The sequence below is a fragment of the Solanum dulcamara genome, chromosome 11 (assembly GCF_947179165.1).
Source record: "Solanum dulcamara chromosome 11, daSolDulc1.2, whole genome shotgun sequence".
In the NCBI taxonomy this organism is placed as follows: Eukaryota; Viridiplantae; Streptophyta; class Magnoliopsida; order Solanales; family Solanaceae; genus Solanum; species Solanum dulcamara.
In genome coordinates, this window is record NC_077247.1 from 62,570,414 (window position 1) to 62,588,042 (window position 17,629).

Consider the following 17,629-nt stretch of genomic DNA (forward strand, 5'->3'; position numbering starts at 1 on the left):
AATCAGAGATTATTGTAAAAGAAAATCCCCCACAATTCCCAAGATTTTAATTATTTAGACCACAAACATCCCTTGTTCAAGCCAAGTTGGACCTCGTAACCTAATCAGACAGGCTGTACAAAAGGGCCCTCTTATGGGCCATCTGTCCTTTTTCAGTCGGCCCAAATTCCAACACTTTCACCTTACTCCTCTCTGTTGTAAACCGAAAAAAGAAAGGATAAGAGATACTTTTGTATTTATTAGTATGTTCTTCTTTAACTCCCATCTCCTTTTGATCTTTTATAACAATAATAGTAACTATTTGATATGATCTCAGTCACTTTCCCTGAGAAATATATATATATTTTAAAAGAACTGTGTGTTTTAATTATCTTACTTTTAAAGAACGATTTGAATCTCAGTCTCAGATGATTTAACAATCACGCGCCGTATCACTAATCTAAATGCTAAGGAACAAGTTTCAACGCTGACTAGTGACTGAAATGTTTGTTTTATCGTATCTTTGAACATGATCACTTCACTTCTTCAAAACGAATTTAGTATTTAAAATTGAGGTGAGTCATTTGATTTTAAATTTATCGTATTTTTTAAAATTAAAATTAAGTATAAATTTCTGTTAAAAAAAAATAAAAAAATATGTTTGAATCAAAAATATAATGGATCAGCATATTTAAACCGAACTATTATATGTTCAAGTTATATGTCCGATACGGTTAAACATTTCTAGGTATTGTGTAAAAGTTCTTTTCATTGTACATGCAAATAGAGCTCCAAAATAGAAGGAAATTTCCAGTGGGGCTGGGTCTCTCAAAGACTAAAACTTGCAAGTACTATGAGATATAGTGGGAGTGTCACAGTGTTTTTCTGAGACACTGTATGAAAAGAGAACCGTCACCATTAAAGTCAGAAACCTCAGAAAACTTGCATTGGTCCCCTGTTTTTTCTCCTTGACTTTCTCTGCATGCATCACTAAATGCTTTTCTCATTTGTCAACTACCCTCCATTTCCCCTCATCTTTCATTTCTTCTAACTCCATCATTTACCTACACATCCATTTTATACTTCTTGTTTTTGCTTTTCTCTTCCCTAAGGGTTAATCTGTCCCCCCTCTTTTTGTTCTCTGTTTTTTTTTTCCCTTTCAATCTTGTTCTGCTCCCAAGAAAAAAGAACATTCCTTTAATTTGCAACTATAGGAGTATTTATTCGCAATTCTTAACGGGGTTTTGGCAAGACTGTAGCTGCATTAATTGTTCGGTAGCTCAATCTTCACATTTAAACGTTAATGCTTCTTATCTTCACTGAACTGGGAAAGGTCCACCCATGACATTTTTTATTCATTATTAGCCAAGAACGTAAAATGGGTTGCTTCAAGATTCTTGGAAATTTGGCTCCATTTTGAAGTCATTGTTAAATGGGGTTCTTCAAGATTTTTGTGATAGTGTTGGTTATTTGCGCTTTCTTCATAGAAAATACTCATCAGTTACAGTTATATGAAATTCAAGCTCTTCTTCAGTTGAGGAAGCACTTGGAATATCCAGTTCAGCTGGATGTTTGGGAGAATTACAATGGAGATTTTTGCAGCTTGACTTCAACACTTCATATGAGCATTACCTGTCAAGACAACTCTGTTACTGAGCTTAAAATTAAAGGAGATAAGTTGGTTAAGTTGAATGAATTTCATGGATTTGCAATTCCAAATGAAACATTATCTGAGGGTTTCTCCATTGATTCTTTTGTTACTACTTTGACAAGGTTAAGTAGCTTAAAGGTTCTTACTTTAGTTTCTCTTGGTATTTGGGGACCCCTTCCAGATAAAATTCATAGATTAGCTTCACTTGAACTTTTGGATATGAGTTCAAATTTTCTATTTGGTTCTGTTCCTTTTCAGATGTCAAGATTGATAAAGCTTCATACTTTGACATTAGATGGCAATTTTTTCAATGAAACTTTCCCTGATTGGTTTGATTCATTACACAATCTTACTCTATTAAGCTTGAAGAACAATAGGTTGAAGGGTCAGTTTCCTTCTTCAATGTCTAAAATCACAACCCTTACTGACATTGTTCTGTCACACAATGTGCTTTCTGGTAAATTGCCAGATTTAACGGCCTTGTCTAATTTGCTTTTATTGGATTTAAGGGAAAATCATTTGGATTCTGATCTGCCACCCTTGCCAAAGGGAGTTACCACAGTTCTTCTTTGTAGTAACGCTTTTACGGGTGAAATCCCAGTAGAATTTGGCACACTAAATCAACTTCAACACCTTGATTTATCGAATAATTCTCTCAGTGGAATGCTGCCTGCTGGTTTATTCTCCTTGTCAAGCATCAGTTACTTGAATTTAGCATCTAATGTTCTTAGTGGTTCACTTCCTAGCCATCTCAATTGTGGGGGTGAACTTGGTTTTGTTGATATTTCTGATAATAGATTAGTTGGTGGGCTTCCTTCGTGCTTGAACACTATTTCCGATAAGCGAATTGTTAAGGTTGGTGGAAATTGCTTGTCTCTTGACACTCAATATCAACATTCGGAGGGCTATTGTAAACAAGCGAATTCGGATAAGAAACGGATCACAGGAAAAGAAATAGCATTATTAGCGGGTGTTATTGGGGGAATTGTAATTGTTGTGGTGTTTCTGTTAGTTGTGCTTCTTATCTTCCGTAGAAGACCACATGTGCGTAGCATGGTGGATCAGCACATGCCTCCGAAAGTTGTGCAACCTAATACACAACCTTCTGAACTCCTAGCAAATGCCAGTGAGTTGATTTTGATTATTTTTTTTTCATTTTTAATCAGTTTGATTTTATATGAAGGAAATGTTTCTCCAGAAAAGCTTGAACTCAATCTTCAAATCCTCAGGAGTCATTTCTCAAGTGGCAAACACAGGATCACAAGGTGCCCCATCATATCGGGTGTTCTCCATGGAAGAATTGCTAGAAGCAACAGAAAATTTTGATCAGTCAGCATTACTTGGTGAAGGTTCAGTTGGCAAAGTATGTCTTCAAAACAATTTTTATGGTTCTCATTGACAGTTATTTATCTTGATGTTTTCCATTCCATGGTCACACTAAATTTTCTCTCAAAGTTATATACTTGCTTAAAATCTATAAAATAAATGAAGCAGGACATAAGTTTTCTCTGTTAGTTTTGCTGCATAGACCATGTCCGATGATGATAATGCACTGGATGCACAAGTTCACCAAAGTACAAAATGGATTTCGGAGTTACTTTTCTTTATTTTTCAAGTGCTTGCCTATTCGATTTATATTCATTTTGATGATAAAAACTGGTGGTCACCAGTAATATTTTTGTTCATTTGATTTGATATCTAGTGAACACATGACAATATTCATAGAAATATATAGAATGCCCTTAAAGGCAAAACTAGATAGTCTCATACTTTGAGTTGACATCTCTTCAATTTTTATTGACGTAAACAGGTTTCGGCCTTATTATGTCTTGCTTGAAAAAGATAATTATTTTCGTTATCAACAACTCCCTAAATATTTATCTCCATTTCAGATTTACAAGGGAAGATTAAAGAGTGGAGCTTACATTGCTGTAAGGTCATTAAATGTGTACAGAAGATACTCTAATCGGAACCTTAAACTACGATTGGACTTACTGTCAAAGTTTCGTCATCCCAATTTAGTTAGCCTTCTGGGTCACTGCATTGATGGTGGAGCACCAGATGATTCAACTGTCCCCAGAATTTTTCTCATTTATGAATATGTCTCTAATGGAAACTTCCGTGCTCATCTATCAGGTCAGCGATGTAAATCCTTTAGGATGAGCGTTGCATGTGTTTTGATGCTTGGTTGAAGATGGAAATAGTGTATGCACATATGGTGTGCTAGTTTGATTCTTTTTCTCCGATAAATGATTGGGATACCCTTGTTGATGAATCTCTATGGAGCATAGCAAGTATTTTTGCTATGTATGAACTTGAGGAAAGCTTCTCTCACTCTGCTATATCCAAGCATTAGACATCTTAATCACCATATTGATTTCACACATATATAGTGGTATTCAATATGCAATTAATGTTAGTCGATTGAGCAACAATGTAATGATTCATTTACATGAAGTTCTGTTGGTTGACATTGACATTCATACTGTGAAACTGTTGGACCTTTAATTTTTATCTTTATTTTTGTTGTTATACACTTTCATTTAACCCTGCATGTCCAATAAGCTACAGAAAATACAAGAGACACACCATTATGTGTTCAGCTAATCTTAAAACACTTGTACTTGCAGACAATAGTCCAAGAAAGATTCTCAAGTGGTCAGACAGGTTGTCGGTGCTGATTGGTGTTGCCAAGGCTGTGCACTTTCTTCACACAGGCGTACTTCCTTCTTCATTTAGCAACCGCTTGAAGACTAGTAATATATTGCTTGATGAGCATAACTTGGCAAAACTAAGTGATTATGGGATGTCCATTCTTATGGAAGAAAGTGAAAAGGTGCATATTTAAATATTTTGTTGAGGAAGGTGAAAATTCAAAATTTAGGATAGATGGTAATTTCTCATACTCAATATGTCTTTTTTCAGGCAAAAGGAGATGACGTCACCTCCTGGTATGAAACTCTTTACTCATATATTCTGTTGCGTGCCTTAGAAACTTCTTTTTGCTAAGCCAACTGGGATAGATTTTCCCAAATCCTATTTCAAGAATGTCAAATATATCTACTATAGCTGTTTTCAGGATATAGAGGTGGTGACATTTTATACTTGTGTAGGCATATGACAAAAAAGGAGGACGATGTTTATAACTTTGGTTTCATATTACTGGAGTCGCTGGTTGGCCCTTCTGTCAGTGGAAAAGGAGAAGCATTTTTGATTAATGAAATGGTATGAGACTGCTATATTGTTATGTATGCAACTCCTTTGTCATCAACAGTAACGTACAGTACTCTTCAGCAATTTGTTCCTTTTAGTATCCTAAACTTTCTTGCAATCTTGGATAAGTAACAATTTTTTTTATTGTCTGCAACCTAAATTTACAATCACTACTAATATGGATTAGCAGAACTACACAGAGTATTCAACTTTTTATAAGGTAAACCTTCTGATATACAAATACCATAGGAGAAAAGTTGAGCTTGTTATACAACAGTCAAAAGGCTTGATTTTTTCACTGGTGTGTTATATTGATATCTCTGGGAAATGACACTTGGATTTTCTCTTTGAATGACAGGCATCCTTTGGTAGCCAAGATGGTCGACGCAGAATTGTGGATCCAATAGTGCTAACCACTAGCTCCAATGAGTCTTTGTCAATTGTAATATCCATCACCAACAAATGCATATCTACAGAGTCATCAACTCGCCCCTCGTTTGAGGATGTTCTCTGGAACCTACAATATGCAGCTCAAGTCCAAGCTACAGCTGATGCAGATCAGAAATCTGAGTCTACTTCGCCATCATGAGCTATTTCAGAAGACCATCTGCATCGAATCAACGATATTTGGTCTTATAGCATGGGGGAGAATGTTAACTGATTAATTTCATGATGGTTGTGAGGAGTACCAACCGGTAGGCTCAAGTTTAAGCTACAGGTCCTCCCTCATTGTCTTTATTTTGCAATAGAATTGTAAATTTGTTGATTCTAGTAATAGGTCATGTTGACATAGCATAGGCCCTCAGTTTAAATTCTATCATTGCAAGTAGGCAATTGAACTCGTGGAGATCTAGATTCAGACAAGTATTTTAGTCATCATATGTTTGGTGAAACAGAAAAAATATGGATACCGTAAATGCAAGACATGTAAGACATTATGACTAGCTATGCCATCAATTTTTTTGGTGCCTGCTGTTTGGAGCAGTTGGTTGAGCGACCGGACTAATATAACCTGCACACAAAACTACAAAATTGAAAGGACAAAATAGGCAATATGATTATCAAATGGTAAGTTCCGAGTTCGTTAATGCCATAATTACCCAACGGAAAGAGGAAATGATTTCTTAGGTTCACATAATTTTAATTTAAAAAATATTGTTTTTAATATTATTTACACATCTTATGTTTTTTGTTTTTTTTATGGTAATTGCAACTAAAAATAACATTTGGAATGGACCACAAAATTAAATCTCTGCGGAATGAGGTGATAAATAAACAAGTGATAATGATTTTTTTTATGAACACCTACAAATTAAATAAAAAAATATGACTCTTTCAGATCTCTTATATATATAAATAATTATTATTTTTTTAAAAAAGAATAATAAATTAAAAATAAATTTGTAAAGCTATAAAGGGCTACAAAATCAAATCCGTGAATGAAAATTTTCATTTCTAAATTGAGAAAGAAAAGTTATGAGCAAAAAGAAGAAGAGGGAGGATAAATTAAACATTATTATATTAAGATAGGTCGTTGCAACCAACATGTATTGTGGTGGAGAAGTAGAACTGTTTCACGCTTAATTAGATGTCTCGGGTTGGAGTTTTAGGAATGAAAAAAATCATGTTATGAACACCATCCCGAATGGGCCCTGCAGTGCGCGATTTTGATTTAGTCGGAACTACATCGAAGGACACCGGATTGAAAAACAAAAAAAAAAAAAAAAGCGGTCGTTCTAGTACCAACAAGGGTCATATTTCGTTTTATCATTCTTTAATATGGACGTGCTACCAACTAAAATCTTGAACCCATTTACCAAATCTTCATTTTCCTATTTCGTGTTTTGGTGGTTGTATTGCGTAGCACAAATTTATCAATGTCCTCCACTTATTTTAAAAAAATTAAATTATATACACATTGTAATTAATATTTACATAACAATTATCTCACTTATAAGATAATTATCACAATTTGTTTTTACCAATAATCATCAATAATTGATAACATGAAAATGGTAATCAACCAGCTTGCTATATGCATTTAAATATATATTATAGGAAGTATATAGACTAAAATTACTTTTATTACATATATATTAATTTTTAAATATTCTAAACAAAATTTTTTACTTCACCATTAGCAATATTTTATCTCTTTATCGACTACAGACGATCGATAAAAGACATCTCTGATCTACTGATTTCACCTAAATTGAATTTTTTTAACACAAATTCGAGCTCTAAAGTAAATTGAGTGAGAAACTAAAAGAATATTTTTGATAAGGTACTAACTAGTATCTTGATAAACATACTAAGAAGAAAACTGTTATTAATTAGTATATAATTGTATATTACTTCTAGTAGTTCACACTATTTAAGAAAAATATTTAACGAAAAAAATTAAGGATTATTTTTTACTATTATAATTATTATTATTTTAAAACTATTTTACTAAAAATTAAAATAATTAAAAACTTCATTAACGAGAAGAGTAAATATTAAAAGAAAATCTCAGCAATTCTCTCAAATTTTAAAAGATTAACTACTAGGAAAAAATTCCATGATAGAAAGTACTCCCTCGTTATTATTTACTTATCAAATATTTTTTAATTTAATTTTTTTTTTTACTTGTTAATTTTGATAAATTAAGAAAGAACATTTTTTTTCTTCATATAGTTTTCTTAATTTATTAACATGGAATTAATATTTTTGAAAAATATAGAAAAGTAAATATATTTAAAATTCTTTCAATTAATAATAATAAAATAATAAATTTATTATTTTATTAATAGGTGTGTCAAGTTAAAATTTTATAAAAGAGAAACGAACGGAGCAGTATAATAAACTTATGTAAATAGTGCTTGGTATAGAGCTGAAACATGAGGAGTTGGCGTATGACCCCAATGTCGGCGGAATCATTCAAGCACGTTATACATCATAGCTGCACGCGCCTTGTCTGATACATTAATCCCACGCCCTAACCTTTTCAGTTCTTTAGCTGTATGAAACAAATAAATTTATTACTATCTCAATTTATTTTTACTTGTCCTATTCAGAAGGATTGATATAAATATGTATTCATATTTATTGGCATTTAGTCTTAAATTTGAAAATAAATAAATAACTAATACTAAAAATAAAATATAAAAAAGTTTTTATATCCTTAATTTATTGATGTGTTGAAACTTTTTTGTTAATGATGTTTGTTTTGCACCTTGTTAATTGCGAGTAGAACTTGCGTATTTTCAGACAGCCGGAAAGCACCATTCATTTTTGAGAACAAATCCATCAGCCTCCACCACAGACGTTTGCATTTTCCATGCTTATTTCTTTAGTTTACTTGCTTGTTTTTGTTGCTTCAATATTTCCCAATTTTCTATTAGAAAACACATTCTTCTCACTGCTCACTCCCTCACGGCCTCTGTCGGCAACCACTCCAATGTTGTATGCCTTTCTAGTCTCCTCAGTATGTCTCCAAATCTTCCAATTTTTGTGTATTAATATATGATTTTTGTGTGTGTAATGCTTCATTTTTGTACTCTGATTTGCTTTTTCCTCTTTTCTCTACTTAACTTGACTAATAGTTTCTATTGAGCTTCATTTCATACACATTTGATTTTCCTTCTACTTTTTTTCCGGAAAGAAAAATGTGCTCTTTTGAAGGCTGACAATGATATGTCATGAAAATACAAGCTTGATACTGTAATCACGTGAACTCATTAATTCTGGAAGTTCTACTCACCTACTCATGCTACTTTTTTTCTTTTTTTTTTCTGTTTTCCTTATTTATTGTGTTTAACAATATATTAGGCCAGTTTAGAAAAGATAGAATCAATGTACTTTGAGAAGGTAAACAAGTTAAGTTGGATTTCTAGCTAAAATATTTTTGTAGTTCAAGTCTCAAGAGTTTTGTTTTAGCCTTTGCAGGCTTTGTTATAATTCTACTGAAGACACCCATTTTACATTTGTGTTTCGGAAATCATGGTTTCGGGAGTGAGGGCGAAAACTAGGAAAGGTCCCTCAGTTCAAGTTGATTATCTAATTCATATTCAGGAGATCAAACCTTGGCCTCCCTCACAGTCCTTGAAGTCGGTTCGCGCTATTGTGATCCAATGGGAACATGGAGATAGGAATGGCTCTACTAGTCAAGTTGCCCCATTTTTAGGTTCTGGTGTTGGTGATGGAAGAATTGAGTTCAATGAGTCCTTTAAACTACCTGTGACACTAGTGAAGGAAATTTCTAATAAAGGGGGAAATGGAAACACTTTCCAAAAAAATTGTGTTGAGTTCAACTTGTATGAACCCCGACGTGATAAGACAGTGAAAGGTCAATCATTGGGAACTGCTATTATCAATTTGGCTGAATATGGTGTTGTTAAGGAGGGTTTGAATGTAAGTGCCCCTATTAACTGCACGCGGGCTTATAGGAACACTACACAGGTCCTTCTCTTCCTGAAAATCCAGCCATTTGAGAGGAGTCGTGTGAGCTCCTCATCCTCAAGTGACATTTTAACTAGAGAAGTGTCAATAGACCGTAATGGTGTTGAATCTGTGTCTACATTGACAAGCGAAGAATGTGCTGAGGAAGCTGAGATTGCCTCATTCACTGATGATGATGGTTCCTCGCACTCATCAGTTGCTGTTTCTTCTTCAGCTAATGGATCGAACTGTGGTTCACTACCACAAGGAGAGGTATAATGCTTACTTTTCAATCTAGTTTTGTACTCTGCAGAATGAATTCACCTTATGAGATACGATTTACGAATACTTCCTTTCTGTTTCTTCCAAATTGCGTGATGCAAGGAATTTTTTCAGTTGTGTGTGTTTGATATACACACTTTGTATAGGAGATGGGAAGTCACTCCATGATATCCCTCTCCATATTAAATTCAACTGTTCCTTGTGCACCTGTGCTTCACGTAATTTATGGGTAGTTAATGCATGGCATTGCCAATGCTGTAAACAAAAATACAAAATCCTGAGTAGCTTGACACCTAGGAACATTGCAGGATGAATCTGAGGGAGTGAAAAGTAATCCTGGACAACATGAAGATGAACATGTCCTACATTCAAAGAAAAAGTCTGCAGATTTGGATGAGAAGCAAGTGGTGAAATCATTGTCTGATTCGAAGGAAAGTTCATCTCACTCTTCAACTGATTTGTCTTCTGATCTGGCGTGGCTCTCAAGGAAAATTGGTGGTAGCGGTAGCAACAAATTCTCAATATCAACTGAGAGTGAAATAACCGAAAACTCTCAGAATCTGTATGTGATGACCAAACATGCTGAACCAGTACAACAAATGGAAAGAATACTGGTTAACCGTGAAAGTTCTGGTGAAATATATACTCCGCAAAGTTCTGAGGAAGGGAGGATCAATAGTCATCTAGATCAAGAAGGCTTTCAAATTTCACATATTACAGATGAGAGTATGAGCTTTATGAACTCAGCACGTCATTTCTCCAGCTCTGAGAATGGTTCTACTCCTGTTGGAAATAGGCATGAGGATACGAGAGCTGTTGTTTCCAAGAATGGTTCTTATGAAGGTGAAAACAGTGAGAGTTATCAAGAGAGGAGGCAAGAATCTTTTGTCCATAATAGAGAGAATTATCAGGAAAATGAACAAGTAAAAGAAATTGTCAAAGAGGAAGAAAGTGAGGATGCTATGAAGAATGACTCAGAAGAAATAGACGTAAATTCTACCGACTCTGAGAATGCTTCTACTCCTGTTGGAAATAGGCTTGAGGATGCGAGAGCTGTTGTTACCAAGAATGGTTCTTATGAGGGTGAAAACAGTGAGAAATATCAAGAGAGGAGGCAAGAATCTGGTGCCCATAATAGAGAGAATTATCAGGAAAATGAACAAGTACAAGAAATTGTTGAAGAGGAAAAAAGTAAGGATGCTACGAAGAATGACTCAGAAGAAAGTGACTTAAATTCTACTGACTCAGACAGTTATGGAGCAAAGAGTAGTATCCTGAATAATGAGAGATTAAAGCATGTAAAGTCAGTTAGGTCATCAGCAGAACCTAATAGGATAAACGGGTCTGTCAGAGGCAATCGCCTTTTAGCACAAGATAAACAGACCAGTGCTCAAGGTTTAGCAAACGGGAGGAAAGATCAAAAGGCGCATTCAACAATTCTTTTGGAAAGCAAACTCCAGAAGTTGGAGCAAAGAGTAAAGATGGCAGAAGGAGAACTGAGAGAAGCTGCAGCAATTGAAGTTGGCCTATATTCGGTTGTTGCAGAGCATGGAAGTTCCACAAATAAGGTTCATGCTCCTGCTAGACGCCTGTCGAGGTTCTATTTCCATGCTTGTAAAGAAGACTCTCTATTGAAAAGGGGATCTGCTGCTAAAAGTTCTGTCTCTGGATTAATTTTGGTTGCAAGGGCATGCGGAAATGATGTTCCTAGGTACTTCCTAGTTTCCAATCATTTTTTGCATCCAAGTAGAAGTTTTGTATTTTTCATCTCCACACACATATATGATGACAAATTCTTACTAGAACAAGTTTTCAATAACAAGTACTCCCTCCGTTTCCATTTGTTTGTCTGATTTTTACTTAACATCGAATTTAATATAGTAAAAAAGACTTTTGAATCTTGTGGTCTTAAACATGTCACGCGGAAAATTGGAATTAAAGAGTGGCCAAAAAAGGAAAAAAAGGTATTCTTTTTGAAATGGACTAAAATGGAAAGTAAGAAAAACAAATTGAATCAGAGGGAGTATTTTTATATGAAAAACGTAGCTGCAACTATTTGACAGTAGTCATCTCCAACACACTTTGCAGACCTGTGATGGCTTATCTCTTAGTCGTAAGTCCAGTACAACAAACTATTTTTCAAAGGCTTACAGCGTATTCTTATTTTATGTCTGAGCACAGGTTAACTTTCTGGTTATCAAATTCAGTGGTGCTGAGAGCAACTATAAGCAAATTCCAGCGGCAGCAGTGTTTTCCCCATGCTACTGAAACTAAGCTTGGAAAAGCTGTTTCCAAGGACAAGAAAAAGATATCTTCTCCACTTAAGTGGGAGGCTTTCTCCAGCAATGGTATTAGGGATGATGATTGTGAAAGTTTTGGCAATTGGGAGGACCCGCGTACATTTACAAGAGCTCTTCAGAGAACAGAAGCTTGGATATTCTCCCGTATCGTTGAATCTATTTGGTGGCAGGTCTCTCTTCCAGGTCCAATTGAACTTTAAAATAGAAGAATATATTATCCAATTAATTAATATGACTGCCCTTTTATGTTTCCAGACTCTCACTCCACATATGCAATCTGGTGCTGCAAAAGAAATCCGCGAAAGTATGCATTCTTTGATAAGCAAAGTTTATAGAAGGACAGCAAGTTCAGATAATGAAGAGCGTGGAAGTTATTCTTCAGAGCTTTGGAAGAAAGCCTTCAAAGATGCATGTGAAAGGATTTGTCCTGTTCGAGCTGGAGGGCACAGCTGTGGTTGTTTGCGTTTTCTATCTAAACTGGTACTAGCTGGCACATTGTCCTTCAATGTCTATTTTACCTAATTATTACATGCAATATTATTTGTCTGAGTAAAACTTCACATGCTTGATATTCTAAAACATTTCTATCTGGTTGCTGAGAATGTCATTCTTGTAACCAGATAATGGAACAATGTGTAGCTAGACTGGATGTAGCTATGTTCAACGCAATCCTTCGAGAGTCTGGTGATGAGATTCCTTCAGATCCTATATCAGACCCTATTAGTGATGCTGATGTTCTTCCTATTCCAGCTGGAAAGGCTAGCTTTGGGGCGGGGGCACAACTGAAAAATACAGTAAGAATTACAGTTAGATTTTGCCCGGTGAAATGAAATATTAGAGTTAAGATGTGATGATAGATTGCTACTTTCCTGTTGTTATGAAAAGTATTGTCACATTGCAGAAAAATTATATTTCATTAACCTTTTCTTTTATTTATCAAAAATAAATCAGCCACCTAACGTTTCCCTTGTTTTGTATCCAATAATAAAAAAGGGAATTTTCAAAACCAATCATGCCTCATTCAATTACAGACTTGTTTACCAATCTACAAGTCTATTATTTTTCCTAACTAATTTTTCCCCTATTTGTACATTCAACCCCTAGTTTTCTGCATGTGCATTCCAATGGACATCACGTAGATTTCATGGGCAATGTTTGTGAAAAATTATTATTTATCCTTTGATAGAGATTTAATTTTTTTCACGTGGATCACAGATTGGGAATTGGTCCAGATGGCTTACAGACCTTTTCGACATTGATGATGGGGAATCACTAAAAGATAGTAATGAAGAGAATGGGTGTAAAGAACTTGAAACCTCTGCAAAGTCTTTCTACCTTCTTAATGCATTGAGTGATCTTATGATGCTTCCAAAGGATATGCTTTTAAGCAGGACAATGAGAAAAGAGGTCAAACTCAGAACCCCAACCATTTGATCTATTCTTTGTTTCTTTCCCTCTTTAATATGGTGCTGTTTGTTTCTTCAGGTATGTCCGGCATTTGGTCCATCGCTAATAAGAAGGGTTCTTAATATATTTGTTCCAGATGAGTTTTGTCGTGATTCAATACCAGAAGCTGTACTTGAAGTTCTTCTCTCAGAGGTAAGCTCATCTATGTCTGTGTTCATCTTGCCAAGCTAGAGTTTCAGCTTTATCTTTAGAAAAATATTTGTTGTTTATTTTCCAAGCTGGAAATTGATGCTATGGTTTTAGCTGGAGTATAATGTCAAGCATTTTATCACGATGAAATAAGTCGTACAATTCATATCTGCTTTCACATTTTTCTTGGCTAGGAACCTTCTGAGGCCGAGGATGATTTTGTTACAAACTACCCATGCACAGCAGCTCCTGTGGCTTATATGCCACCTCCAATAGCTTCAGTAGCTGGTATCTTGGGTGATGGTTATACCTATTCTATGTTGACGAGAAGTGCATCTTCAGTGCTCAAAAAGTCATACACAAGTGATGAGGAACTTGAGCTATTGGATTCACCGTTGAATTTAATCATTAACGATGGCACTGAAGCTTCACAGTCTTTAGCAAAACAGAGTTCGATGCCAAAAAGCAGTGGAAGGCAGAGGTACCAACTCCTTCAGGAGGTTTGGAATAACAGTGAATAAACTGACTAGTTGTGGTGTTAAAAGATTGTTCTTGCTTGCATCTGAAGGAAGGTAGGGATCTACGATGAGAGGTATGATTTGTGGATATGAAAAGCACTTGTTATGTATCTTCATGTGTAGATATTGAAGGAGTTAGGTGTCTGTTGAAATGATTTAATATACTTGAATGGAAAAAAGCCCTTCCTCCTTCCATTTTGTGATTTAATACATTCTACTGCAAAGTTTTAACAAATTGTTGTCACAAAGGTTTCAAGTCATTTGATATTCTACTGCAAAGTTAACAAAGCAAAACACACTCAATAGATATATAGATAATAATATTTAACAAACCCTGTTTTCTGCTAGAAATTCATTGCTACTACATGGTTACACTCGTAAACAAGAATGAAACAAAAACTAGCTCTACATTCCCGCTCAAAACTGATTTTGATACTCATATTGCTGCACCTAATATACTTGCAAAAAGAATAAGTATCACATGACAATCAAATCAACATCCTGCAGTCAACTGTGTCGAACCAACTGCACTCATCATGTTCTGAAGTTGCAATGCAGCCAGAAGGCCTTGCCATGTTTCTGCAGGCCCTCCTGCTACTTGAAAATCGAGGAGTTTTTTCTGCTTCCTATAGTACTCTTCTAAGGGTTTGAACTTCAAAATAATATATACAGAACAATGACATGTATTAGTTGCCTTTGTAGTTCAATTGAGAAAACAATGAGTAATAACCATCCATGACTGTTACAATATGTCAGATAGATACCTGCTCATCTTGAACATGTTGCTTCTCTCTCCAGGCACCATCCATGACCGTTGAAGACATGAAATTACCTCTCTTGAGGAGTTGATCTTCACCTGAATAAATTCCATTGCTTCTATCACTCTTTGACACGTAACAATCGGAACACTTGAGATTCAGAACTAAATCTAAGATGAACCCGTTTTCACCCCTGCAATAACCTTCTTCTAGCCTCTTTGATAACAAACCAAAAATAACTTCTTCTGGAACAAGTTTTCCCTCATTCACAGCACTCGCTATCTTCAAACAACAAAATACAACCATAATCATTTCAAACAAATTATAGAGACAAAGCGTTGTGTTCCACTAATTTCCTTTTTAATTAGTCTTTTGGCAACTCTTTAATTTCAATTTTTCACGTAACGTGTTTAACACTACAATATTAAAAGACATTATGATGTATCTTTGAGTTCAAAAACACAAGATTCAAAAATGGCCTGTGGGGAAATATGAAACTCCCAGGAAATTACTCAGCATTGACATGGCCTGTGGGGAAAAAATAAAGGCTAAAGAAGAAGAGAAGATGGCGGTTGATTAAAAAAAGGTGGGAATGATGCTGAAAATGTGTAGGATTTACGTGGATGGCATGAATGACGGGAGTTGACCAAGAAATAGGGTGGATGTTTTCACTAAACTCGGTCCTATTACTCCTATTTTCTTTGAGCTAATCAGAAGCCAATCAAATTAGCCCGATTTAACCTTTTAATTTATTTTTATTTATAATTCTTTCATTTGAGCTTTTGGCGATCATTAAAGAATGTTATTAGTATGTATATATATATATAGAGAGAGAGAGCGCTTAAGACCATAAATTTAAAAATTAACTTTTTAAACACTAGATAAACAAATTCAAATAAAGAAATATCAGATTTCGTTTATTGCGAATCAATTTGACTATCTTTAAAATTAAATTGAATTAGATCATGATAATATTTGATAATTAAAATTTAAATATTTTTAGAAATTATATATAAAAATCACTATTCTCTTTGTCTTAATTTATATGGTACTTTTCATTTTTTGAGAGTCAAGAAGTTTAAGTTTGACCAAATTGCACATGAAATCTTCAATTTTTTTGAAATAAAATTTAAATATTTGTAAATCATTAAAAATATATTATAAATCACAATAATTGACGATTCAAAATATTTAAAAGATATATGAAAATTTTACCGTAAAAAATAGATTTAGGAAGTATGATTATAACTTTTTTCATGTTAATTTAATCGAAATACATATTTAAAATATTAATTAAAATCCAACTTTTAAAAATGAAACAAGATAACTTAATTGGAAATAACAGAGTTGGTGGGCGTGGGGCATGGTAAAAAAATTATAATCGCCCACTGTGGGGTTCGAACCCACGACCACCTACTGATCTAGACGGGCTTATTTAAAAACCTCTCGAGTTTTTATTATTTGAATAATCAGTGTAAATTGTATCCTTTCACGACCCCCCTCTCCTCAAAAATATAAAGAAGAACCTTTTGCCTGGTGACGTAGCGCCATCACAATCACAAGCAAGATATTCACTTATCTTTTATTAATTTTTTTTAGTTACTTATTTTATCCGTTTTATGTCTCTATTCAATTTTTTTCAAAAGGAAAAGTCACGTCCTTTCATGGAAACACACCTATCAACTTTATAATTGCCCATGCCATGACAAAAACAAATCTCAGCATAAATCCCTTCAAACCCAAAAATTGCTTCCCCAAATTTGCGCTAAAAAGGATCCAAAAACGCTTCCCAAATTTCCCCTACATGCCTATCAATCTCCTTCCTAATTTCCTTCTTCTTAACACCATCGTACCTTTGACATTTTTACCATTAAAGATCAGAAATTGTTATTCACAAATTACCGAAGACTGTTCGATTGATGTTGTAAGGTTTCTTATAGGAAAATATTTGTCCTTCACTTCGCCGGAGCATATTCCTAAAGCCATTCTGAAGGAATTCGATGTCGTTTTGAAGAAATTTTTGCTATTAACACCTTACCACACTGTAAGTATTGAGGCTTCTTTTATTTTATGGGTGATAACCATCTTTAAGTTTTGTTCTTTTTCTTTCATTGTAGAACTACGAGATGACACATATCTCCTTTTCAGGGCATTTACCAAGAAACATTTATAAACATTATTTACATATTTAAAATAAAATAAATATGGGCCAAACAACCAATAACATTGCAGCATGAAATCATTTGAATAAGAATGAAATGAAAAAATGCTCCTAATTAGTACTTTCTGTTCACTCAAAAACTCAATTCTTTTTACAAAATTGGTTAAATGAATAATGCAAATAAAAAGTAATTATCAAGTAAAAGGTTTCACTACATTACAACTAAAACTTAAACATCAATTAAAAAAATAATTGTAGGAATTTCCACAAATCATTTCAATCCCTGGGAAAACATAAATAACCCATCTCCACACATTAAAAACAGTTGAAAGCAACAAATTTGAGAATCGTAAGTCCAAACAGGCAGAAGAGTACCTACAATGCAAGTCAAAATAATGTTGACAAATAAAAATAAATGAAACAAGTACATGCACCAAGAGACCCACAATGAGAAAGATAACTATAAAAGGACCTGTGAATAAAATGTCAGCTAATTACCAGAGACTTTTCTTTTGAGAAACCTAATTAAAAAGGACTTTCGATATTGCACCAGGACTAGAGAGCCTAATGATCAAATGAGCAATAGATTGTGTGATAATATGCTTCTAAAGTCCTCTTTTCATACTCAAAATTGTGTTATTGAGATACTAACAAGCTTGCTAAAATGGATTGCGCATTCTGGAGATCTACTTTTTTTCTGATTTTTTAAATTTATGATTCAACTTTGTTTTCTTTTTCTCCTTCAAAGCATT

At 34.3% G+C, this 17,629-nt stretch overlaps 3 protein-coding genes across 5 annotated transcripts; 2 read left to right on the forward strand and 1 right to left on the reverse strand.

Annotated features, from left to right (window-relative positions):
* Positions 1-749: 749 nt before the first annotated feature.
* LOC129874335 (probable inactive leucine-rich repeat receptor-like protein kinase At3g03770) lies at positions 750-5,811 on the forward strand. 2 transcript variants are annotated; one of them, XM_055949594.1, is made up of 8 exons: positions 750-2,756; positions 2,860-2,993; positions 3,523-3,766; positions 4,261-4,466; positions 4,556-4,581; positions 4,744-4,855; positions 5,034-5,063; positions 5,202-5,811. In XM_055949594.1, the coding sequence occupies exons 1-8, from the start codon at positions 1,412-1,414 to the stop codon at positions 5,430-5,432; spliced, it is 2,328 nt and encodes a 775-aa protein (XP_055805569.1). In that variant the 5' UTR covers positions 750-1,411; the 3' UTR covers positions 5,433-5,811. The 2 variants fall into 2 exon arrangements, with proteins under 2 accessions (XP_055805569.1, XP_055805570.1); XM_055949595.1 differs by lacking the exon at positions 5,034-5,063 and having other exon boundaries at positions 755-2,756.
* Positions 5,812-8,166: 2,355 nt separating this feature from the next.
* LOC129872296 (uncharacterized) lies at positions 8,167-14,151 on the forward strand. 2 transcript variants are annotated; one of them, XM_055947230.1, is made up of 9 exons: positions 8,167-8,309; positions 8,762-9,535; positions 9,853-11,255; positions 11,726-12,014; positions 12,100-12,324; positions 12,465-12,638; positions 13,060-13,251; positions 13,330-13,443; positions 13,635-14,151. In XM_055947230.1, exons 2-9 carry the CDS (start codon positions 8,825-8,827, stop codon positions 13,959-13,961), a joined length of 3,435 nt encoding a protein of 1,144 aa, XP_055803205.1. In that variant the 5' UTR covers positions 8,167-8,309; positions 8,762-8,824; the 3' UTR covers positions 13,962-14,151. The 2 variants fall into 2 exon arrangements, with proteins under 2 accessions (XP_055803205.1, XP_055803206.1); XM_055947231.1 differs by having other exon boundaries at positions 8,771-9,535.
* Positions 14,152-14,192: 41 nt separating this feature from the next.
* On the reverse strand, positions 14,193-15,129 carry LOC129872297 (probable adenylate kinase 7, mitochondrial). Its single transcript, XM_055947233.1, has 2 exons — positions 14,723-15,129; positions 14,193-14,610 (listed from the first exon to the last, which is right to left on the reverse strand). Exons 1-2 carry the CDS (start codon positions 15,026-15,028, stop codon positions 14,452-14,454), a joined length of 465 nt encoding a protein of 154 aa, XP_055803208.1. The 5' UTR covers positions 15,029-15,129; the 3' UTR covers positions 14,193-14,451.
* Positions 15,130-17,629: the final 2,500 nt, after the last annotated feature.